At 36.2% G+C, this 25,719-nt stretch overlaps 3 protein-coding genes across 3 annotated transcripts in view; all 3 read left to right on the plus strand.

The window, feature by feature from the left end:
• The window catches only part of LOC127882075 (general transcription factor IIH subunit 2-like), a 29,244-nt gene extending 25,216 nt beyond the window's left edge, over positions 1-4,028 (plus strand). The window contains 3 exon segments of the mRNA XM_052430501.1: positions 397-505; positions 1,224-1,263; positions 1,600-4,028. Of these exon segments, the coding sequence (XP_052286461.1) occupies positions 397-505; positions 1,224-1,263; positions 1,600-1,731 (281 nt within the window). The 3' untranslated portion in view covers positions 1,732-4,028.
• A 3,580-nt stretch (positions 4,029-7,608) lies between these two features.
• On the plus strand, positions 7,609-11,473 carry LOC127831667 (uncharacterized). Its single transcript, XM_052356686.1, has 7 exons — positions 7,609-7,902; positions 8,253-8,356; positions 8,771-8,916; positions 9,203-9,392; positions 9,764-9,900; positions 10,270-10,417; positions 10,850-11,473. Exons 1-7 carry the CDS (start codon positions 7,750-7,752, stop codon positions 11,112-11,114), a joined length of 1,143 nt encoding a protein of 380 aa, XP_052212646.1. The 5' UTR covers positions 7,609-7,749; the 3' UTR covers positions 11,115-11,473.
• Positions 11,474-12,217: 744 nt separating this feature from the next.
• On the plus strand, positions 12,218-24,504 carry LOC127882375 (signal recognition particle receptor subunit beta-like). Its single transcript, XM_052430973.1, is given in 8 exon segments — positions 12,218-12,378; positions 16,580-16,674; positions 17,080-17,154; positions 18,424-18,506; positions 19,060-19,119; positions 20,548-20,679; positions 22,984-23,002; positions 23,004-24,504. Coding segments are annotated over 8 exon segments (783 nt in total). The 5' UTR covers positions 12,218-12,254; the 3' UTR covers positions 23,199-24,504.
• The last annotated feature ends 1,215 nt before the right edge of the window (positions 24,505-25,719 follow it).

A 25,719-nucleotide genomic window follows, 5' to 3' on the forward strand; every position in this document is an offset into this window, starting at 1 on the left:
AAACAGTAGGCATAAGTTATGTTTTATGACTGTCAAGTGTTTGTTTGGTTAAGAATATTATTAGTGTCTCTCTAAAGTGTATCTGCAACTATTTGACCCCCGAGTCATGTGAAAATGAGTTTTGTTGTATATGCAGCCAAGGTAGTGCAAGACCAGCCTGCGCAATTGTGCAGTCTGGTCATTAGCTACCCTTTTCTCTAGTGAGACCAAAAACCCCGCATAATCTTATAGCAGAAAGCATAGCTCCTGACCAGACGACGCCATTGCGCAGGCTTGAATTGAGTTAACGCTGTCCGCATATAGCATAAGACCCACTTTTGCATGACGCGGGTCGTTTTGCACATTTGTTGACTATCCTAGAATAGTTTCACCTTTCAAATCGTTGGTACATATCAGGTCTGACGCTGGTGTCTGCCCCACACTTGGCTCGCTCCTACCATCATTTGTTCCCACTGGATCAGTCCATAGAAATGTCAAGTGCAGACTTTGACCCTGGACAAAATATGTAAGTAATGGAGGCTTGTTCTGGAAGACTGGGCCTGATGTGTGTGCTTATAGTTTTTCCCAGACTAGCCTGTGCTGAACGCTCAACTTTTAACAAAAGTTTCGTTTTAAGGAATCTCTCTTAAGGGAAAATTCAGTCTGGGTGTAAAGTGTCTTTCCTGATAAGCCTGTGCTGACTGCGTAGGCTAACCTGGGAAGACACTTTACATACATGCATATTATTCCCAGAACGGGTCTCACTGTATGTGATATAATACTGTGAGAATGATTCAGAATCAATAAAAAAGTAATGGGATAAGGCTCAAAATGATCTTAGATAGTGGACCAATGAAATTCAACTCTTAAGCATTTTCAATGTTATTTTAAGTACATATGGAGATTGAAACATTTTTTAATCATGAAGTAAGTGGTTTGTAATGTACTTAAATTTTGAATCCGAAGTTTTACCATCAGTGTTCTATTAAAATAAGCTTTCTACAACTGAATCTCAATGTTATTCAATCAATGCAATCCATGAAACATTTTTGAAAAATTATTGAAGGAAATATTCAAGACCTTACGAGTCACTAGATTTCCGTCCAAGAATGAGTTAATGTAAGTGTGGAGTATGGTGAAATGGGCATTCAACCTTACTTTATATCTTCAAGTGTCTTTAATCATTAAACTGATCACTACTTTAAGGTGACCATATGTGATAAATATTGTTTTATCTTTTTCAGATATTGTTATGGTTGTCAGATTAAGATTCGAGATCCCACCGTAAGTATCTTGTACAGAAGGATGGGCCATAATTATTCATAATATTTACTGTACATTTGCTTAATAATTTAAGCCATCGAGTAGTTCTAGTAAAGAATTGATGGTAGAATTATATTTTTAATGCCATGTTTGATTATTATGGTCTATGGAAATGAACATTTTAAGAAGGGTTATAAATATATGTAGTATATATTAATTGTGCTTACTGATAGTTTATGGTAACATGTTTCTCACAGCTTCATATATATTGGTATAACTGTTAAAATGACTGGTATAATATTTACTGATATAACTGTTGTATCTTCTGGTATAACTAGTGCAGTTGTCTGGTTGTAGGTATACAGATGCAGAAGATGCAACAACCTGTTCTGTATAGACTGCGATATCTTTGTCCACGAGACCCTTCATTCGTGCCCTGGATGTGCATGCTCCAGGAAGACACAGACTTCTGAGGCAGTGTTCATTTGAGCCTCGTTCTTGGAAAACAGGGCTAGATGCATGTGCGTCAAGTGTCGTCACAGATTAGCCTGTGCAGAAAGCACAAACTGGGCTAGATGCATGTGTGTCAAGTGTCGTCCCAGATTAGCCTGTGCAGAAAGCACAGGTTAATCAGGGACGACACTTTCTGCTTTCACTGGATTTTCACAAAGAAGAAACTTCTTTTTTAGAAAATATACCATAAAAGCAGAAAGTGTACTTCCTGATAAGCCTGTGCAGACTGCACAGGCTAATCAGGGAATACCCTTTATGCACATGAAGTTAGCCCAGTTTTAGTAGAAGGCGGCTCATTTGATGTTACATCCTGTGAAGTGTTACCTCCTGTTTGGCGGCTTGATTGAAGAAGGGACATTCCCATTGTAGATTGTGTCTAATACCTTACATATTGTGTCTAATACCTTACATATTGTGTCTAATACCTTACATATTGTGTCTAATACCTTACATATTGTGTCTAATACCTTACATATTGTTCATTGTAGATTGTGTCTAATACCTTACATATTGTTCATTGTAGATTGTGTCTAATACCTTACATATTGTTCATTGAAATTCGAAATGACCTATCAGCATAAGTGCCAAGATGGCCTATAAGCCCTACAGACTTCTTTACAGATGAATGTGCATCGAAAGTGAAAATGACATGTCAGCATGTGTCAGCATATGTGTAGAAAACAACTGTAAGCCCTTGTCTTTGTTTTATGAAAGCCAAAATGGCCTATTAACATATCTGCAAAGACGTCTGATAACCCTTAATTGGCCTCACCAGTTCATTGTCCAGTGAAAGCCAAAATGTCCAATCAGTATGTGTACAAATGTGGCTAATGAGCCTCTCTGACCGTGAACAGATAATTGTAATACTTAAGCCCGAATGGTTTATCAGCAAATAAGTCTCAATAGCTGATTGTTCCATGAACGCCAAAATGCCCTATGAACATGCATGGCAGATAAGACCTTGGTCTCAAATGACAAAGTCGTCAAAACATGCTAGTAACTTATTTCTTTTCTGAACAGATATTCATAATGTTCATTTTGTGTTGGTAAATCACTGCCCTAAAACAAAGATAATTCAATATCTTATGATGTTTGTAGCTTTTTATGCCCCCTGTAAGGTGGCATATAGCAGTTGAACTTTCAGTCCGTCTGTCTGTCTGTCTGTGTGTCCGTCCGAAAACTTTAACATTGGCCATAACTTTTGCATTATTGGAGATAGCAACTTGATATTTGGCATGCATGTGCATCTCATGAAGCAGCACATTTTGAGTGATGAAAGGTTAAGGTCATCCTTCAAGGTCAAGAGTAAAAAATACAATCCAAGGGAAGAAATAAGCTTTAAAAGGGAGATATTTTCTAAACCTGCCAAATGATATACATGTATTGAAATTTTATTTCAAAGCGGCGCAATAGGGGGTATTGTGTTTCTGACAAACACATCTCTTGTTTGACGTAAAAACGACCGATGATTTTAAAGTTTACTAACGAGAGCTGTCATCTATTCAACTGAATGTTTGAAACAGTACAGACTTTTGTGGCATTAATAGTTGCAATATTATACTCGAGCTCTGTAGTTTTGAACATCTGGAAAGCCTGGTTCTGGAAAACCGTGCTTAATGCATGTGAGTAGTGTCACCCCAGACAAGCCTGCGCGGTCCGTACGGGCTAATCAGGGACGACACTTCCAGCTTTTATAAAAAAAACATTCTTTTGAAGTAAGCCTCTTCTTAGCAGAAAGTCCAGATTAGGCAGACAGTGTCGTCCCTGATTAGGCAGACAGTGTCGTCCCTGATAAGGCAGACAGTGTCGTCCCTGATAAGGCAGACAGTGTCGTCCCTGATTAGGCAGACAGTGTCGTCCCTGATAAGGCAGACAGTGTCGTCCCTGATTAGGCAGACAGTGTCGTCCCTGATTAGGCAGACAGTGTCGTCCCTGATAAGGCAGACAGTGTCGTCCCTGATTAGGCAGACAGTGTCGTCCCTGATAAGGCAGACAGTGTCGTCCCTGATAAGGCAGACAGTGTCGTCCCTGATAAGGCAGACAGTGTCGTCCCTGATAAGCCGGTGCAGACGACACTTGCTTATCTGGGACGGCACTTCAATGTACATGCACTAAGCCCAAATATCCCAGGTCGAGGCACTGTAAGTCTGAAACGTATGAACAAACATTGATCTTTTGTATGAATTGTTTGTTAAAGATTTGCCTGTTGTCGTTGCATTTGCGTGTGTATTTGCTCATACATTTGTATGATAATAAAGACGTTTACACTTTAATTTTCATTTTTTTGCCTAAAGAAGGTGAACCCTCCACAGTGGACGTGAACGGACTTAAACTACACTACAATTGTTTAACTTAACGAAACACTATTCTCGACGCTTTGAGTCTTTTATGCTCAACTGATTTGCTCAATGTGATGTCCATCGTGCATCGTCTGTCGTCTAAGTTTACCTTGTGAACACTTTTCTAATAATTTCTTGGGCGAGTTCGAAAATGGTTTCGGTAAAACAAATTGCCGCTATGGGACGGCGAAACTCTTCCAAATACGGCTATTGTGAATGATATCGCAGCCGAATTAGATAATGATTCCAGACGTTAGAAAAAAATGCTACCAGGAGTAGGGACGATAGTAAAACATTGTTAACCCTCTTAAAGTCGGCTTAACTCGTATGCTCAATCGCCATGAAACGTGCAAAGAGTATACACTTGTTCTGGAAGCATAACAAAATCCCTTCAGAGCAGTTACGTTCCTTCAGGTCTCGGGTGAGCGACCTAGAGCTTTCGGTTCTCTTATTTATAGCCTTGTGAAGACAGACCCAAATAAAGGCCGATGTAAACGCGATGAAAAAAAAAAATTACAAGTCTTATTTTAAAACAAGCTTGTGAAATTTCAAGCCACTCATATTTTAAATAAAAGCATATATGCCACGCCTAGTAGTGATAAAAGAACACTTCTGGCCTGAAGATAATGTAATAGTATTTTTTAAATGAACTTCATTATTAGCAACATAAAATAACCGCTTCAAGTTTCGTATTTAAACGTGTCAACCCATTTTTCTTGTAAAAAAATCTCCGTTGAGTGTAACTGATTCCTTCTTTAGAACATGATAACTCGTATCGTCGAAATTTAAATAATTCATGACAACATTCTTTTAGTATTGGTAATTACGTGTAAGAAATTGATGAGTCGTTTGTTAAAATACTTTGCGACATTGACATAACATAAAATAACACGTAACTAACGAGACTATTTTAAAATAAACATGTGTCATAACTTTAAAACGCTGTAAACAAATATCGCCCCAGGTATCGATGAGAATCAAGTGGTAACAGTTTTATATGGTTGTGCATGTATTTTTGCATTTTGCCAAAGGGCAATTGCAAATTACTTACATTTACCGTAAAATATAAGGGCAAATCAAATTAAACTGTTACAAAGAGATAAAGGCTGAAATAAAAAATAACTTTCGCTACGACCCACGACATCACTAAAGTCCTTCGTTCACAAAAAACTACGCCTACATCATTTCTTTGTCAACACAAATATGAACTTCTCCATTATAATCTTTCACACAACATTGAACAACCATCAGTTTATTTCCAAAACAAAAGGGATCAATGTCTGAAGACGCTCACCTGAGAAGTCAAAGAACAACTGTTCTTAGCAGGAAGTGTTGAGAAGGCTTCACAATAGCTTTGTAAGGAAATCTGCCCGAACACATGGCAGCCATGTTTTTTTTTACCTAACTAAATCATTTTCTAACGCGGCCCCCGCTATCAAAATAACACATTCGTTTTATGTTCTGAGCAAGTTTCATTATTAGTGTGTCAAACAATTTGACTTCAAAAGAGTTCAAATGCTTTTACTGTAATCATATAAGGAAATATGACCAGCATCATGGTGGCAATGATTTTCTATGTACTGGTGCCATATCACATCCGCCAAATTTCATGAAGAATGAGAAAATATAATTCCGAGTGAGTTCACAAGCTTTTTCTATCGTTTGAGCTAATGACCAAGTTTTTTACCTGTATGACCAATATCGAACTCTGCCGAGAGATCATTGAGATAATATTCTGCTCAAGTTTCATTCATAAATTTTCCTATTGAGTGTTCACAGTTTCTTTCTTAAATTTGACAAATGACCTAAATGTTGGACCCCTATTTCATAGTTTCGAACTCGGTCGATATATATACTTGTAAACAGATCAAGATACATGTGGCTGAATGTTAACATGCTGTCTTTGTTTTAGGTGACCTAGTGACCTTATTAAAGAACCCACATGACCCATTGAAAAACTAGGTCGTCATTCGGACAAATGATCTGACTAAGTTTCCTAATGAGTAACAATCGATGTGACTTCTGGATTGGCTTATAGTGTTTGACCATACGTGACCCAGTTTCTAAATCACATGAGATACTATGGGGACAATGAACACACGAAGTTTCGTAAAGATTTGTGTCTACAAGCTTTTTCTCAAATTTTACTAAATGACCTAGATGATTTTGAACCCACGTGACCCAGTTTCCAACTCGGCAATAAATGTAACAAAAGGCGATCACACAAGCTCACCATGATGAGCTAAAATTTGAAGTATAAACTCAACCCATCCACCATCCCCACGAAAAAAAAATCAAATTAGACCACTATACTCGCTTTAAAGAAATACAAGTTTTATTGTATAATCACGGGTAAATATAACTTTATTTTCCCGTATTCCTCTATTCTAGATCTTAATAGACAGTGATTTCAATACTTTTATCAATAATGCCCAAGTTATAAATGTTTCTCTGTAATTGCATCTTATAAACTATCGGTAAGTTAGTTCAGACATTCATTATCATTTCCCATTTATTTTGTGTTCGCAATAGTTTGTATGTGTGGAAATAATACTAGACGGACCATCCGTCTCAAAAATACGACATGGAGAAACAGATAAATACTCAACGGAAATAGAGAAGATCGAACACCGGTGCAATTGCTATATTGTACCATCGACAGGAGCCCCATACAAAACAGGATTTAATTTTAACTGTTCTTAACTATATTCATTTTCTGTATGTTTTATCAATGATAAAAAGCTTCGAAAAAGCCAATGATCACTACAGTACAAGCTAATGTGCCATTCTGATGTCGCCTACGAATGCCTATGTATGAACTGGTAGCTATAACGACCCTTGGGCATTTTCAGTTCCATGACTGACTTTTTTTTAAAAGAAGCATTTTTGTAAAAATATTAATTTACAATAACTAAAGTATGAATGTACATACGTCGTCTGACCAACACGTGTAAAAAATGAAGCGCATGCCAACGTGTGTGCGTTACAAGCCAACCACGACTGGATGATGCGTCTACAGAAATATATGACAAACGTGATGACTGAAAATTCCCGCATCGTTCATTGACTGATCACTTTGACTGGCGGGAATGTGTACTAGGTGAGTAAGGCGGTCGTCTAGGCTTTATAAGAAATGTCGTCTGCGAGATCGATTCATTAATTGATCAATTAGTTAGCACGAATATTGTTGGCAAGTGTTATTTAGTGAATATTAAATACAAATATACACATTTAGGTTAATTACTTGAAACTTTCTCCAACTTAACTGAATAAACAGGCTTGGGTGCTTACTGGCCACAAAGATCAAACTGTTATTTGTATGGATATGTTACGCTTTGTAGCAGGTAAGTTAAAAATTTTTCTTCATTAATTATATATGAGTATCCGACTTTTATACAACCATTCTATGGAGTTAAGCAGCGTTAAAAAAAATGATTTTTTTTTAAATAAATCTAACAAAAATGCGGTGTACATTTCAAAAGAATTAAAAACTGTTTAAAGTTCGTTTATTTGCTTGAGACCTGCTTTAAGCACCACAATATGCTACAGTTGTTAAGGTATACATTTATAAAACACTGCCAACATATTTACAGTAACGGTAGCTGTGTGTATCGCGGCGGTAGTCAGCCAGCCGGCCCCGTGGAACCCAGGGCGCATGCCCGGTCCGAACCCAGGACTCGCCGCCATGCTCCCGACCGGTCCTCGCATACCCGCAATTCCGGCTATACCGGCGTCCATCCCGGATAGCGGCTTGAGTGCGGTCGCGTGTACAAACCTAGGGCGAGAGGCGGTGTCGCGTTGCTTTGAGGTAATGTGGTAATGTCTTTATTTCCATGGTCGCGCGTGACACTGTTGATTTTGTTTAACATTTCCATATAAAAATACACAAACTGTTTTCACATTTAACCTTTGTTTTGAATGCAATGTTTTACAACTAATCTGATTTGCCTTCCGTTAAACCAAACAACTTTCGGTTTGTCTTTTGTTTTACCAAATTACTTTCGGTTTGTCTTTTTTTTTACCAAATAACTTTCGGCTTGCCTTCCGGTTAATCGAATACCGTTCAGCGTACATGTAACCGAGGGAATTGAAACGCGCCTTAGACATCGTTATTTAAAAGAATGTTGATTCTATATGCCCCTTTGTTATCTTTTTCAGACCAATAGCGGCTTTCAGATGCAGTACGTTCTAGCGGTGCTCTCCAACGGTTCACAGGCGCTCATGCCCAGAAACGCGCAACAAGTGGTTGCCGGACTTTGCTCGTGAGTCACGTGCGAGCTTGCATTAAATTTAAGCATGTTAGACTTGCATTGAAAACTTGTTTAGTAATCCTTTCGTTTTGATGGTTTTATGATGATTGGCCAGTAATTGCTTTTGTCTAAAGTAACAAGATTATGCTTAAATAGACCTAGAACTGATCGAATAGAATAAACACGTTAAAGCAATTTAACATGATATAATGTTGATATTTAAATTGTGAAAATAATAGTCCGTTTATCGCTTGTCATAAAATATAAGTATAAGCAAATATAACAGACACCATTATAAACAAGGCACGAATTCCTATTCTATAAATGTATTGTTACAAAAATACTGTTTCAAGTCACAAACTGTGGAAAGCGCACCATTAATCGCAATTCTGCGTGGATTACTTAGACTTGTTTTTGCCGTTTCAGGTCACAGGGCGCGATTACCTTGTGTATCGAATCCGCTATGGGCAACCCCCGCAGTAGTCGGACCTGCTGGGACTTTCCCGAGTACAAACGCCTGGGGCTGGAAATTTTAGCACTGGAATCCAGCCTCCAGCAGATATGCGGAAATGGTGGGTCATTCAAATATTCCATGATACTCACATACATTACACGTGTATAGTTTGTTATATATTCGACTCATGTTAACAATTGTAGATTGACTGTTCAGTTTTTTTTGCGTTGTATTAAAAGAAATGTACGTTAACAACTTTTCGATCTCTAATTAAAATAAATAAAATTATAGTCAGAACATTTCTTTGAATATGTTTCTTAAACCGAGCATTGTGTGTGATGCGTTAATAAATGTAGGAAACTGAATACAAAATATATAAATGTATAGTTATCCCATCCTCACAGGAATCATACCGAAACAGGAAGTATGTCATCGCGACCTGCTCAACACAATGCGCACATGCTACACTAACGCGGGACTGGACCCGGCTCTGTTCAGCCTGAACGCCACCTCGGTGACAAATGCTGCCAGACCTAGCCAACTGATTGGAACCATCATCGGAAATGACGCCAAATCCGCTTCAAAATTCTGTCGGTATGTGCATGAGAAGACACCTTTATTATATAAAAAGACAACAATATATGATGATTTTTTTTATCGAAACAATATATTATTCGAGAACATTGTTCAACGTGCGATATGGTGTTATTTTAAGTATAATTTACGGAAATAAGAATTTCAATTTAGCAATTTAGCTGATGACCATCTTAAAGTAATTATTTTTCAAGGCATTTAGCCGCTAGTTAGTTCAAAAATGACTGAACATTAAACTTACAAATATGACTTCCGTGGAAATAAATTCGATTTCCCACTTTAGTACAAAGATCCTATTTCGGATCCTCGATGCAACTCATTTTTTAATTTCAACGAATCATAAATTGCTGATCCTTAATTCTGGTTTGCAGTGTGAAGGAACAGCTGTACACGTGTCTCAGTAAGCACGTCGACAACTGCCCCGGAGCCGACCAGATCCTGGCGCTCAGCGGATATGAACACAAGACGCTCAAGAGCGGCATTGACGTCATCTGTCATGACGTGAACGGTACGTATATGTTTATGTTGTAAAGTTCTTTCACTTCAATGTCGATAATATGAAAAAACATAACACATCTGTCAAAATAGTAATGGGTAGTAATATATCATCATCATCATCATCATCATCATCATCATCATCATCATCACCACCACCACCACCACCACCACCACCACCATCATCATCATCAGCAGCATCAGCATCAGCATCAACGTCCTCATCGTCTTCATCATCATCATCATCAACGTCCTCATCGTCTTCATCATCATCATCATCATCATCATCATTATCGTCATCATCATTATCGTCATCATCACCACAACCGCCGCCGTCGTCGTCGTACGAGGAAATGAGTCATTTCTGATTTTTGGATTTCAGTTTATTTGGACGGTCTCCGCTGCTTTAACGATAAGAGCCCGGAGGTTCTGGGATGCTTTAACACGCTCGTCCAGAAAGTTACAGATCTGACAACGGAACAGATGCGCACCAACATGCCGGCCGCACAGTATAACTCCAGATACTGCCAGTAAGTTGACACCTTAAAGTAAATTGTCACGTAACAGGGACAATATATTACTTTTTAAATTTACTTCAATATGTATCACGTGTGTTGCTTATTTCTCATTGGTTTAAACACAAATTATGTACAGAGAATCACAATCATGATGCTGTATATCTTACAACAAGATCTTTGAACACGATTCATTTGAGATCCTCGAAAATGTAGGCAAGTTTTACTTCAAGACGAGAGCAAAGTACACCAAAACATATTATAACCGGTAAATATTCTAAAGCTCCCACACGTATTACTTATAACGATATATTGTACAATAAACTTAGTATCAATAACATTTATAAACAGTTGTTCAGCCATAGGCCGAGATGACATTTGCCACCTTGCATTAAATAAATTTACCATTTTTAACCAAACGAATACATGCTTACTTTCAATTTTCAGACTTCGGGTTGAGCAACTCGAATGCGATAAGTCCGTCTTAGAGAAAAAATGCAGCAACAGTGCGATAGGCCTGAAACTAGAGTTCGAGTGCAACGTGCTTCCTTCCACGTGCAAAAATGACGTCATTATTCAGCGTCGGCTTCAGCAGACGTGCGCCCTCCAGAGCTTTGCACGTCATCTCCGATCAGGGTCAACGCGCATGTCCGTCGTATTGTCAGTGACTGTGTCAATATTATCCACGTTTATCCTGGCGATAATTTTGTGATATATGTGTAGTGTATCACGTTGTTATTTATCTGTAAAACTGCGAACGCTATGTATCGCCTGTAAAATTGTTCACATTTCATAGTGATTCAACAATGTCCCATTCCTTTCGTTTATTGCAAATATTGCAGATTGTTAGACATTTAGATTTCCTTTATTAAATATTCGTGAAAAGCATAATTTCTGTATATTTTTGTACCTCGGTTATGGTTCGTACCTCATACACTTACCACGGGACAAATACTTTCGGGTGTGTTAATTTGACCAATAAAAGTTCATGGCACAATTAGCAAAAAGATGTATCTCAGATTGCGAAGTGTATATATCGTTATTTCAATTTGAATGTTTGTATATAAACAATAAATTTATGACACACAAAAAATGCATTTTTGCTTGTATGTATATTTAACATTTCTCACGAATTACCTTAATTACACTTGACAGAGTAACGTGTTTCTGTTGATGACTTAAACATCATTATTCATTATTATTTTATACCGGTTTGCATGATACATTTCACAGAAATCAATTTACGTTAACTATTGTTAAGATAGAGTTGATACTTATAAATTTATTCACGTTTCTTCGGACCCTAACCAAACTGTTTGTAAAGCGTACAAAGCAATAGCAATAGCCCTCTATAAATAGACAGATAGATTATCAAATATATTAATATTATTATACAATTCAAAACTGAGCGACACGCCAAATATGTGAAATGCTGAAAATACCTATTGGGGTTCGTTGTGACATAATCCTAACACGTTTGATGATGAAAACGTATTTAAACTCGATTTATGTTGACTAGTATTCGAAAGTCAGGACAACACTTTACTCAGGGAAATAAAAAAACATTTATCTCATAAAATCACACAAAACATATTGATTGTAACCGGTCAAATAGGTGGTGCATGCATACTGATCAAGCTACATGAGCGGGATTCGTTTACCCACATAATGATGCAATGAAAGATAATTAATTAAGGAAAGATTAGCACATCAGTCATTAAATATGTGAACATGTTATGTAAGCCTGTCAAAGTAAACATAGATGCCATTACCTGCCGGGGACAAACATTTAGAACATGAATTAAGATTGTATGTAACCTTAACCGGAAGTTACAAACTATCCGGAAACAAGATGGCAGCCCCTGGAAAGAACCACGTAGTTGTGTGGATGAATTATCTAAAAAACGCCATGGAGGAAGGAGATTATTCAGTCTTCGCAATTTTAGCAGCGGTAGTTATAGGAATTCTTACATTCAGTAAGTAAAACTGGGTATAAGTTTATAAGAATAACCATATAGAACATAAAAGCTTGATAACTGCCTCGCATAGCCATATGTGAAACTCAAACATATGTTTTGCATAAACTAAAACTGCCATTGTTTTTTTTGTGTTATCGAAAGTATCTTGCTTATCACAAGAATTCACATTTTATATAGTCATTTAATGTCGTTATGACATTTTTTAAGAGTGTCACCTCAAGGCTCAAACTATCAGCTTGTTACGTGTATCTGATGTAAAAGACGTCAGACCATGGGCATTTCCGATAAAATTGGCAGAAGTCTGATCTCATTTCCCAGACTAGTTCTGGCTACCATAACTTTAAATGTCGCTTTTTATGATTTTTGACTGGCGCGATTTATAGTTATGCACCAGCCCCATTAGGAATGTCAATCAGAAATTCCCGAAAAGTTAACAGTTAACAAAGACCGGTCCAAAACAGCTTTTAAATGCAGTTATTGGCCCAAATCAACCACTCAATCGGAAAGATTGACATTTTTCACATTTAACTGATATATTCTTTCACAAAATACTATCTTAAACATTTAAAATTTATATACTCTGCTCTTAATCTTACATATCGAGAAAAACAGCGATGTGACAGACTTTCTTGAAATGCTAATCTCCCGAGATTTCACGGTCATATGACGTTATTTCTATTTTTAGTAACATACCATTTGCTCAAGTGCTTTCTAATTCAGAATGACATTTCCCGGTATTTTAGATTATTCTGGCTTGTTTTGTAAACAAATTGTAATGTAAATACAAACTCAAAGTAAATATTATTTAAAACTACCTGATTCACACTGAAGTCAGTCTTATAATCCACCAGAGGTAAGTTGTTAATCACAAATAATATATTTCAGCAATAAAAGGTCAAGTTTGATCCAAAAGTATCCAAATGAAAACTCGTCACGTGACAAAGCGACAATGGCGTCAAAATTGTCACTTTCAGACTGATGAGAGTTATTTTCATCTTTCATCTGAAACTATTCCCCGATGCAGTAATATATATTCATTCACCAATATATGTAGAAATGTATCCAATAAAATGAGCTTTCTTTGATTTATAGCGTGACATAAATATGTTACGACTCTGGTTGACTTTCGATACGGGGTTGCCTTCAGCGTACAGGTATGTCAATACTATATAAACTGTACGCTGAAGTTTCTTTAGCTATTCCCAGAATTGCGGTCCTTGTGTGTGATAAAACTTAAAATGTACAACATGGTTTTGATTGGAAACAAAAACAAAAAAGCAAACTTGCAAAAAATATTAATTATTTTTTTTACCAACGGCAGCAAGTCAAGTGAACTTGCTATCTGTGCTGGTAACTAACAAACTCATAGTTTTTTTTACTAAATGCCAGTCAGATTCTGCGGAGTTCTGTGATGTTAGCACAACAACAGTTAGTTACATTTGTTACTAGTTTCAATTATTATGCCCCCCTTTGAAGAAGAGGGGGTATATTGCTTTGCTCATGTCGGTCGGTCGGTCTGTTGGTCCGTCCACCAGGTGGTTGTCAGACGATATCTCAAGAACGCTTGGGCCTAGGATCATGAAACTTCATGGGTAGATTGATCATGACTTGCAGATGACCCCTATAGATTTTGAGGTCACTTGGTCAAAGGTCAAGGTCACAGTGACCTGAAATAGTAAAATGGTTTCCGGATGATAACTCAAGAACGTATACGCCTAGGATCATGAAACTTCATGGGTAGATTGATCATGACTCGCAGATGACCCCTATTGATTTTGAGGTCACTAGGTCAAAGGTCAAGGTGACGGTGACCCGAAATAGTAAAATGGTTTTCGGATGATAACTCAAGAACGCATACGCCTAGGATCATGAAACTTCATAGGTAGATTGATCATGACTTGCATGCAAATGACCCCTATTGATTTTTAGGGTCACAAGGTCAAAGGTCAAGGTCACGGTGACCCGAAGTAGTAAAATGATTTTCGGATGATAACTCAAGAACGCTTTTGACTAGGATCATGACACTTCATAGGTACATTGATCATGACCCGCAGATGACCCCTATTGATTTTCAGGTCACTAGGTCAAAGGTCAAGGTCACAGTGACAAAAATCGTATTCACACAATGGCTGCCACTACAACGGACAGCCCATATGGGGGGCATGCATGTTTTACAAACAGCCCTTGTTTTATAATCCTATTGCAAAGTGGGGAACCAAAATCACAAGAATGATTCTTCTCACATAAAACATTATGTCGTTTTGAATATATGATCATGTTTTTTGTGTGTAATTTTTGTTTAAATGGTGTAAACAGTAAGAGTACAACTATGTTTAATATTGCTGTTTACAAATACTTAACATTTATACAACATTTACAAAGCTTTCATTACTTTTAATTGAAACTTTACCATATGTTATAAAACAACAGGTCTAAATTTAGTTATTATTTGATTGTATTTGTAATTGTTAGACATCGTGTATGTCATACTGGTAGAAATAAACTTAATGCAAGGTATCTTCTATTGTTTGGTAAAATAAACAACACTGCGTGGCTAAATCTTTTGAGGTCCTGTAAATTTAAATAATTATAGCAACTCATTTCCTATAAGATTTTTTCAAACTTTGGCAGGGGTTAGTCAATATCATTTGTTTATAGGGTTTTCGACCCACTGCATTTCTCTAAATATAGTGTATTCTGAACCTTTTTGAATAGATATTGCAAACGTAAATGCAAGCCAGGGGTAAAATTGATGTGGAATCATTAGCATCGCTGCTACTATGTAGTGTACCTTCAACTGTGTTTTACATGATCAATGTCAATTGTACACAGTATTTTTCTTTTAGTGAATATTTTAGTAATATTATTAAAAGGTATTTCCAAGTATTCACTAAAAGTGGCCTAATCCCACAAGGCACTTTGGAGTTAAGGTCATTGAATTGTTGACATTTGTTAAATTTTGCATTTAAAAATAAAATGTGTCTAGAGCATCTCTCTGTTAACTGAAATGGGTATAATTGAAACTTTATATGTAGATATATCTCGTTTAGGAGATATTCAGTGCACAAGAACTTGAACTCTTGATCCCTTAGTTTTAGACTTATTGACCTTTGTTAATTTGTTCTCTTAAACTTAGCATATATCAAAGATTAAAGAGACATCAACTTAAGACTTAATGGGTAGGAAGATCTCTTGAACGGTGTGTTCATTTCTCAAGGGCCACAAATCTTTCTCTCCCTATTTAGATCTTGTCCTGGGCATATCTTTAAAACTTAAAGAGGTATCAAATTAAAAATTAACAAGGATTTACAAGCTGTCATAATGAAGATGTCATTATAGTAATATGAAATGCACTACAACTATTTAAGAGATCTTACCATTCGTTTTATTTTGTAGAAACATTTTGTCCATAGCCTTTATTAGACTAATATATACAATAAATTCACATGATGACTGTCCACCCAAACTTATTTTTGTGTCAAGTGGCATTTGTTTAGACGCAGTTCAAGTTAAAATAAGTGTTAAGCTTAAATTGTATTTGCAAAGATTCAATGGTAAAGAATGTGATTATTTCATAAACAATCAGCATTTTTTATGATTAAAGGCAACCAATCAGATATGATGTATTAACGATCGTTAAAAAGCTTTAATAGTTTTTCTCTCAACCATAGGAGAAGAAGGATTCATTTTTGTAATTGGGAAACAGATTGTTAAATTGGTTTACTAAATGCATTAAGGAAACCCTTTATCTTAAAGAAATTATCTTTGTAAATTGTTTTTAGGTTAGCAAATCAAAAACAAATACTTTTTATTTATTCCCTCCTCTTTTGGCCTACCATTCTTAAACTCTTGACTTTCTGTCTCGTGTGAACCAAATAAAATAAAATGTATTATTCAATATTGATTTTTCAAAAGTTAATGGTCACTATATCATCTTATATGAATTCATTAAAAAAAGTTAAAAAACATGTGTTCAATATTTTTATCTATTTGTTGTTATTAAAAATAATATTGGATCATCTTCAGTTTTATCATTTTGTAATAATTTTCAGTTTCCATCAATAAATTAAATGATTTCCATTTTGATGAACCCCCCTCCCCCAACAAAAATGGAACACATATGTAATTAAACTACAGATGAAAAAAAAGAATCTAATTCAGCATTTGTTATCAAGTTTTACTGTTGTTGTTGTTGCAGTTTTATTCGGAGTTTTCAAGAAAAGGCACAATAACAGACGTGGAGTGTTAATTCTAGGAAGTTGTGATGCTGGTAAAACACTTCTGTACACACAGGTAATCCAAATACTTAATGTAAAACCATTTATGCATGTGCCTGATTTTTAATAATTGATTGTTACTTCACAAAGCCTAAGTAAAACACTGTTAGTCTTAAATTTATCACACAATTTTACTTTATAGCCTTTTGGCATTTTAAACAAGATCTGCACTTTAGTGAAGGTGATTGAGACATCACACCAATAACTACTCACAAAGAACCTTGATAATTTTGCTGTATTTACAATGTGCCTGATCTTGTAATTTTAGTTTCAATTTGGGTTAATGCCTTACAAAACAGAATCAAGAAGGTGACATGTCATGTTCCTGATGGTATTTTTACTAAATATTATAGTAACAAACCTTATCTTTAAATGCAAAATACTGTGCTGTAATACAATGACATGATTTCTATGGTTTCAGCTTATCTACAAGAAACACAAGCCAACATTTTCCTCCATGTCAGCAAACTCTGGTAGCTACACTTTTCCAGAAAATGTGAGCAAAATTAAACATAATAAATTTCAATTTAGTTATAATGTCCATATCTGTCCCCAGGTTTTGTAAAGGCTGTGGATCAATGTCCTGACTCGTTGTTGGCAATTGGTAATTTTTATGTCCCCCACCACTAAATTGTATAGTGGGGGACATATTGTTTTTGCCCTGTCTGTTGGTTTGTTTGTGTGTTTGTTTGTTTGTTTGCCCCAACTTTAACATTTGCAATAACTTTTGCAATATTGAAGATAGCTACTTGATATTTGGCCTGCATGTGTATCTCATGGAGCTGCACATTTTGAGTGGTGAAAGGTAAAGATAATCCTTCAAGGTCAAAGGTCAAATATATAGCTGTAAAGCGGTGCAAAAGAGGACATAGTGTTTCTGACAAACACATATCATGTTCTTTATTTGATGTGTTTTGTAATAATTTCTGTATTTAATAAAAAATACATTGTAATTTCAAAAAGATAATATTTGGAAATTTAGCCACAAGGGTGGTCAATTGCTTAAAGACCATCGCAAAGGCTGGTTGTAATCATTTTTTCTCATTTAAAATTACGCAATTATATCATGACTTGCACTTTATGTCATTTGTCCTATATATTGTTAGTGTTTATGTTTAGTAACCATATTGTAAATTGAAGAATTTTAATTGCAAAGTAACTTTTTATATTTTTATGTCCCCGGATCGATAGATCAGGGGGTATATTGTTTTTGGCCTGTCTGTCTGTCATTCTGTCCCAAAACTTTAACCTTACAGAAAAGTTTTGCAATAACTTTTGAAATATTAAACATAGTGGTGAAAGGTCAAGGTAATCCTTCAAGGTCAAAGGTCAAAAACTTAAAACTTTAATATATTAAAGTTTTGCAATAACTTTTGAAATATTGAACATAGCAACTTGATATTTGGCATGCATGTGTATCTCATGGAGCTGCACATTTTGAGTGGTGAAAGGTGAAGGTCAAGGTCATCCTTCAAGGTCAAAGGTAAAAAATTTAGAACTTTAATATATTAAAGTTTTGCAATAACTTTTGAAATATTGATCATAGCAACTTGATATTTGGCATGCATGTGTATCTCATGGAGCTGCACATTTTGAGTGGTGAAAGGTCAAGGTCATCCCTCAAGGTCAAAGGTAAAAAAAAAAGCGGTGCATTAGAGGGCATTGTGTTTCTGACAAACACATCTCTTGTTTTATCATAGTGTTTGTTCTGAACTTCTTGAATTTGTAGTTCCGGTATTCATTCTATACAATTATTCTTTTTAAGGGTAAAACACTGCGCCTAATAGACCTTCCAGGCCATGAGAGAATTAGACAGCAAATGTTGGATACCTACAAGGAACTGGCTCGGTAAGATAGAACATGCACAAGTCATTATTATTGACTATCACCATTATGAAATGTTATAAATACGACACCTCACTGAACATTCATCTCCATTTTCAAATGCATTACTCACACTTCATAAACTGCAATAAAATATGTGATCTTGAATTAGCTACGTAATGCGATGTTCACAATTTCTTTTTTTACCTTACACAAATGGCTAGATAAGTACATGTAGGTTGAACCCTGGGGTTCAAATCCCAATATCAATGGTTTTATTCCCAGCCCAGCCACTTACATGTAACTTGTATTGTAAATGAACACAATTTTTATAGCCATTTCCCTCTCTTCCTTTGATTAAAATACAGAAGTTGTAAATGACTGGTACAGGTATATGCACTTTGCACTGGTAAACCAGCTACACAATGTAACACTGTAAAAGTTACTGTGTGAGTAGGTTAATTGGCCATTGTGATTTGACTAAAACCCTGTAAAAAATGGTGAAAAATACATGAATAAAAAGTGTTTGATGACTCATGGATGACTTTCCTTTAATCAATTGTTTTCTGTGTTTCAGAGGCATCATCTTTGTCATTGACAGCTCTACTGTTCAAAAGGAAATTAAGGATTTTGCTGAGTTGGTATTTTATGAATGATCTTTTATGTGTAATTCATATTTCCAAAATACAGCTACAATATTGCTAAATACTTATGCCCCCCCCTTCGAAGAAGAGGGGGTATATTGTTTTGCACATGTCGGTCGGTCCGTCCGTCGGTCGGTCTGTCCGTCAACCAGATGGTTTCCGGATGATAACTCAAGAACGCTTAGGCCTAGGATCATGAAGCTTCATAGGTACATTGATCATGACTGGCAGATGACCCCTAATGATTTTCAGGTCACTAAGTCAAAAGTCAGGGTCACAGTGACTCGAAATAGTAAAATGGTTTCCGGATGATAACTCAAGAATGCTTAGGCCTAGGATCATGACACTTTATAGGTACATTGATCATGACTGGCAGATGACCCCTATTGATTTTCAGGCTAGGTCAAAGGTCAAGGTCAGTGACTCAAAATAGTAAAATGGTTTCTGGATGATAAATCAAGAATGCTTACGCCTAGAATCATGAAACTTCATAGGTACATTGATCATGACTGGCAGATGACCCCTATTGATTTTCAGGTCACTAGGTCGAAGGTCAAGGTCACAGTGACTCGAAACAGTAGAATGGTTTCCTGATTATAACTCAAGAATAATTAGGCCTAGGATCATGAAGCTTCATAGGTACATTGATCGTGACTGGCAGATGACCCCTTTTGATTTTCAGGTCACTAGGTCAAAGGTCAAGGTCACAGTGACAAAAAACGTATTCACACAATGGCTGCCACTACAACTGACAGCCCATATGGGGGGCATGCATATTTTACAAACAGCCCTTGTTTCTGATTGAAAATGTTAAAATAACAAATTATCAGTAAATTCATTTTCAAAAATTTATTGTAAGTTAGTCAAAATCTGTTCAGTTAAATATGAACCATACATAATCATAATGGTCGCATGGCAGACAATCAACAATGAACATGTCTTTATCTTATCCTGGTCACATAAATATTCTTTTTGGGTATCCCTTACAGTTTCTACCACAGTTTATTGCACTCCTGTACATTGTTGCACATTACACAAGATGTGTGCACAAATAATATGAAAACAAACTATCTGTAAGTTGTGGTAACATGCTCTTCCAATTTACCAGTTTACTAATCAGGGGGCCCTTTTATAAACGATCGTATGACAATTTTAACTTAAGGGAGAATTTTGTAATCTGAATAAGTAGACCAACTAGCTCGCCATGCTCGTCAAATATATACGGCTCTTGAGATGCTAATTAAATTACCGGTAATTAAGTACTGAAAATGTATAATCATATGATATGGACTTTAGCAATTATGCATCTTCGAAAAATGTATCGTATCGTAAATGTGTATTACGATGTTTATTGAAACGGTCCCCAGTATGAAAATCATGTTGAAATGTTTATGACTTTGTTAATTGGCTTGTTATTTAAGGTACCTATACACGGTTCTAAGTGACAGCCGCATCTCCAGCATGTGTCCCCCAGTACTGGTGGCATGTAACAAGCAGGACCTTACCTTCACAAAGGGGGCAAAGGTCATACAGGGGCTCCTGGAGAAAGAAATGTAAGTTAGACGGAAATGACACTTGGTTCTCACACAATATTTATCAGGTTACAGATGATGATTGTGTACTACAGGTAATCAGGTATATACATCAGCCAGAATCCCTAGAGCTTTGGACCTTGACCTTTTGCTGCTTTTCAGAGGAAACTCCTATGTATACTAAATAAAATTGTACGATAAGAACATAATGTACGCTTGTGGGTCGAAGTGTTCTTATTGTTGCAGTATGCTGTGAAACAGCAGTCAAGTTTTATACATGTTTCTTTCTCTAAAAGAAACACACAAAAAAATGGAATTGTTTTCTTCTTTTTTTTTTGTATAGTAAAAATTATTATACCTGTATTATTGCATTAACTCTATCTATAATGCCCTCTGGCGGGGTGCAGAAACTTGGCAAAAGGAGGGCTTGAACGGGAGAAATCGTGAATTAACAAGGCGATTCACGTGCATTTCAAGCCCTGTTATGTGTTTTTCATATCCATAAACTTGTTTATGCGCAGTTACTTCCCTTCCCTTAGTAACTTCAATGAAGTTATTTTGAACTTTGTTAATAACTCCAGCCTTCGACGACTCTCCAAGCATAAATTGGGAACTGAATAAGCACCAGTTTCCTCATGCATGCAGGGATAAAGGCAATAAATATTTCAATCCACTTTTCAAATAATACCATCTACACTCTCTTGACAACAGCTTTATTTTATTGGCAACGTCAATGAAGTTAAAGTTATTTACTCAACACTTTCAAAAGACTATGCTGTAAATGTAAATGTTTATGTACCTTCAACGTTTCTGCTGTATGCTTAAAATACTTCAGTGACAATATGTTGGCAGTATTAATTTTTAGAAAATTTAGTTGGAACGAAATAAGATAGATCTGTACGAAAGAAACATCTATGGAAACAATGACTTATTCTGATGATATATTTATCAGTCACGACTAGTTAATTCCAAAATAATTCCTCATTTCTTACTTTGCGCGGCTGCATTTCAAACTTGCATTAATCCACTGTTTAAACACATTTTAAATCGAAAACTGCCTATCCGAAGGTAAAGCCTCGTCATTTCTGATGATGACCCAGTGAGGCATATGTAAAATACAACCTTAAACTGTATGACATCATATGAAATAATCGAATTATTTTGTCGGTGTCGAATGAACAAGACTAATTGTTTTCAATTATATTTTAATTTATTTTAGTATGTGTGATTTGTTTATGCAATAATAGCGAAAATACACATTTTCTCGGACATGATCAATTGCAGGCGCTCTCAAAATCCGAACGGATTTTTCGAGCGCCCACAGATGATCATGCCCTCGAAAACATGTATTATCCCTATATAATATGGACACTTTCTTGACAATGAGGCTGGAATAGTTACACAAATCTTAGCTTAACTGAGCACTTTCACAATTGTGGTCAGTCTACATTTGGTCTTGTGCGTCTTGTGTTGTCAAGTTTAACAATTGTGGTCAGTCTACATTTGGTCTTGTGCGTCTTGTGTTGTCAAGTTTAACAATTGTGGTCAGTCTACATTTGGTCTTGTGCGTCTTGTGTTGTCAAGTTTAACAATTGAGGTCAGTCTACATTTGGTCTTGTGCGTCTTGTGTTGTCAAGTTTTAGCTCCGTGTCGCTCCATTATTTGATCCAGTCTTAATGAAACTTGGTAGGACTGTTTATCATTACGATTTCTAGCTGGAGAAATGAATCTAGGTCACATCCATCCAAAAACTAGGTTTCAAGGTCAAATCTTATGTTAGAATCTTTATCTTGAAAATATCTAGGCCATGTTTGAATCAGGGTCTTGTGTGTCCAAAAATAAGATCACCAGATTAAATCACCAGGAGTACTCATATTTCTATCTGGAAGCCAACCTAATGACTCAATCTTGATGAAACATGGCCAGAATGGTTATCTTGACAAGATCCATGTAATGTTAATATCCTATCAACAGGACTGCAATAAGTAGTCATGGTCTAAAACTGTAATCCAATAAATGTAAGCCATGGTGATTGTACATTGTAGTTAGTACACATAATTTAATGTTAATATGTGTGTTATAGTTAAATATACAGCAGGGAAATCAGTAGATCAAGTCATTTTGTTTTACACAAGAACATATTTTGATGGTCAGATTAATCATTTTTAGTTAAAACCACCATATCCAATACGCTTCTCAGATTTCTATTAGATGACTTAGTAGCATTTTCTGGCTCTCAATGCGAGAACATAAGATTTTTAATAATTATCAACCAGACCACATGTTAAATGATAATTTTTTTAACAAAAGTATATTTTTTTGCAGCAACACACTGAGAATAACGAAAGTCTGCAGCCCTGCAGGACATCTCAGCCGGGAACAACAACACATTCCTGGGACGGCGTGACAGGGACTTCTCGTTTGTGGACATGAAGCCCATGAAGATCGAGTTTGTAGAATGCAGTGCTACAGGTGGAGAAGCAGGGGATAAGGCTTGCAATCTCCAACACGTGCAGACATGGCTCGCCAAAATTGCTTGAACTCCTGGGCCATTAACATTTCACTCACATATTCAACGATATGATTGTTCCTCCTTTCACAGCTGATTTCCTCCTTTTTAAGGCCAAACTACTTTATGAAATAGTTCCTCTCTTTCCAGGATATATATTAAAGTGAACAGTTATGGTGAACCCCATGTGGGGCCATCCCAAACTCCCTGGAGATGTTTTACAATCACACCCCTGAATAGGTTGCTGTGTTGTATGAATTAATTTCAGGGGATTCAAGAATTTTTCTTGAATAGTATAGATAGAATTTAAATTGGTGGATTTGTTTTGGTTAAGGTTTGTAATTTGTTTACAAATGCAATCACAGTTTCTAACCATATATACGTTTGTTTAGTCTATGTTTATATTATTATGTTTTTCTAATTTGATTTGAAAGAACTCAAGTGCTAGTCCGATTTCTATGAAATTTTTTAACATTTATGCAGCTATTACTAAGTATAAAATAATGTTATGTTTCTACAAGGCTTGGAAATTTTCTCCAATTTGTTTAACAACTATTATTATTATGCAACTTAAAATTTTGGCTGTCAAAAGATAAAGTGATGTTAACCATGGTAGTTAATTATCATACTATTACATGAATTAACTTGTAAATTTTCTCCAATTTGTTTAACAAAATTGGATAGTTTTACTGTGAATTTTTTTTTTCCGTAGAAAATTCATCCTGCCTATGCCTTACTATTATTACTAGTATTACGCAACTCGGTGTTTTGGCTGTCAAAAGTTCAAGTGATGTTAACCATGGTAGTTAATTATCATATACATTTTTTGTACTATTACATTTATTAACTTGTATGTTTGAACAACAAAACTGCTTTTTATTGATAATTTAATCACCAAGTGTACCACTAAGACCTGGAATAAAATCTCTCTGAAAATCTTTCGGAAAAATAAATGTGGCTTGCTTAGTAGAGGATGAATTTTGAATTTTTGATTTGAAATTAGACAAACAAGGAATTTTGATATTACTATGCAAATGATCTGGTAACAAACTATTACTTCTTAAAGACTAGGTAAAGTTCTTTAACATGCCCCTGTAAAGGCAATTAGGGTATTGTGAATGAGGTATATGTTAATAATATTTTGTTACTGCCGTTACTGCCAAAGCATTTAAGCAAATATTGAAACGATTGCTGAATTTTAGTGTTTTTAAATAGTGGTTATCATCTTTGTATGAAGTTTTGTGCATCAGCATTGCACATATATATACGTGTACAGTCTTGGTATTGGGAATTAAATGGATTCATTTAACAAAGTTTTAAATAAAACATAGAACTCATATTGTTGTTATTGATCTCTTCTTATATTATATATGACATACATTAATACATATGTGGAAGTTAAAACATATTTTGTTACATGTATTATTTTTATGCCCCCCTTCGAAGAAGAGGGGGTATATTGCTTTGCACATGTCGGTCTGTTGGTCGGTCGGTCCACCAGGTGGTTTCCGGATGATAACTCAAGAACGCTTAGGCCTAGGATCTTGAAACTTCATAGGTAGATAGATCATGACTCGCAGATGACCCCTATTGATTTTGAGGTCACTAGGTCAAAGGTCAAGGTCATGGTGACCCGAAATAGTAAAATGGTTTCCGAATGATGACTCAAGAACGCATATGCCTAGGATCATGAAACTTCATAGGTAGATAGATCATGACTTGCAGATGACCCCTATTGATTTTGAGGTCACTAGGTCAAAGGTCAAGGTCACGGTGACCCGAAATAGGAAAATGGTTTCCGGATGATAACTCAAGAATGCATATGCCTAGGATCATGAAACTTCATGGGTAGATTGATCATGACTCGCAGATGACCCCTTTTGATTTTGAGGTCACTAGGTCAAAGGTCAAGGTCACGGTGACCCGAAATAGTAAAATGGTTTCCGGATGATAATTCAAGAACACATATGCCTAGGATCATGAAACTTCATGGGTAGAATGATCATGACTCGCAGATGACCCCTATTGATTTTGAGGTCACTAGGTCAAAGGGCAAGGTCACGGTGACCCGTAATAGTTAAATGGTTTCCAGATGATAACTCAAGAACGCTTACGCCTAGGATCATGAAACTTCATGGGTACATTGATCATGACTCGCAGATTACCCATATTGATTTTCAGGTCACTAGGTCAAAGGTCAAGGTCACGGTGACCCGAAACAGTAAAATTGTTTCCGGATGATAACTCAAGAACGCATTTGCCTAGGATCATGACACTTCATAGGTACATTGATCATGGCTCACAGATGACCCCTATTGATTTCCAGGTCACTAGGTCAAAGGTCAAGGTCACAGTGACAAAAAAACGTATTCACACAATGGCTGCCACTACAACGGACAGCCCATATGGGGGGGCATGCATGTTTTACAAACAGCCCTTGTTCTTAATGCTTATCTTTGCTATATCAAGGCCGAAATCGAATCTCGGTCTTATGCGTCCTGAAGCTAGGTCACCTGATGAAATTTTAGAAACACATTGCCAATACTAAAGAG

This window comes from Dreissena polymorpha, chromosome 5, assembly GCF_020536995.1.
Source record: "Dreissena polymorpha isolate Duluth1 chromosome 5, UMN_Dpol_1.0, whole genome shotgun sequence".
Taxonomy (NCBI): domain Eukaryota; kingdom Metazoa; phylum Mollusca; class Bivalvia; order Myida; family Dreissenidae; genus Dreissena; species Dreissena polymorpha.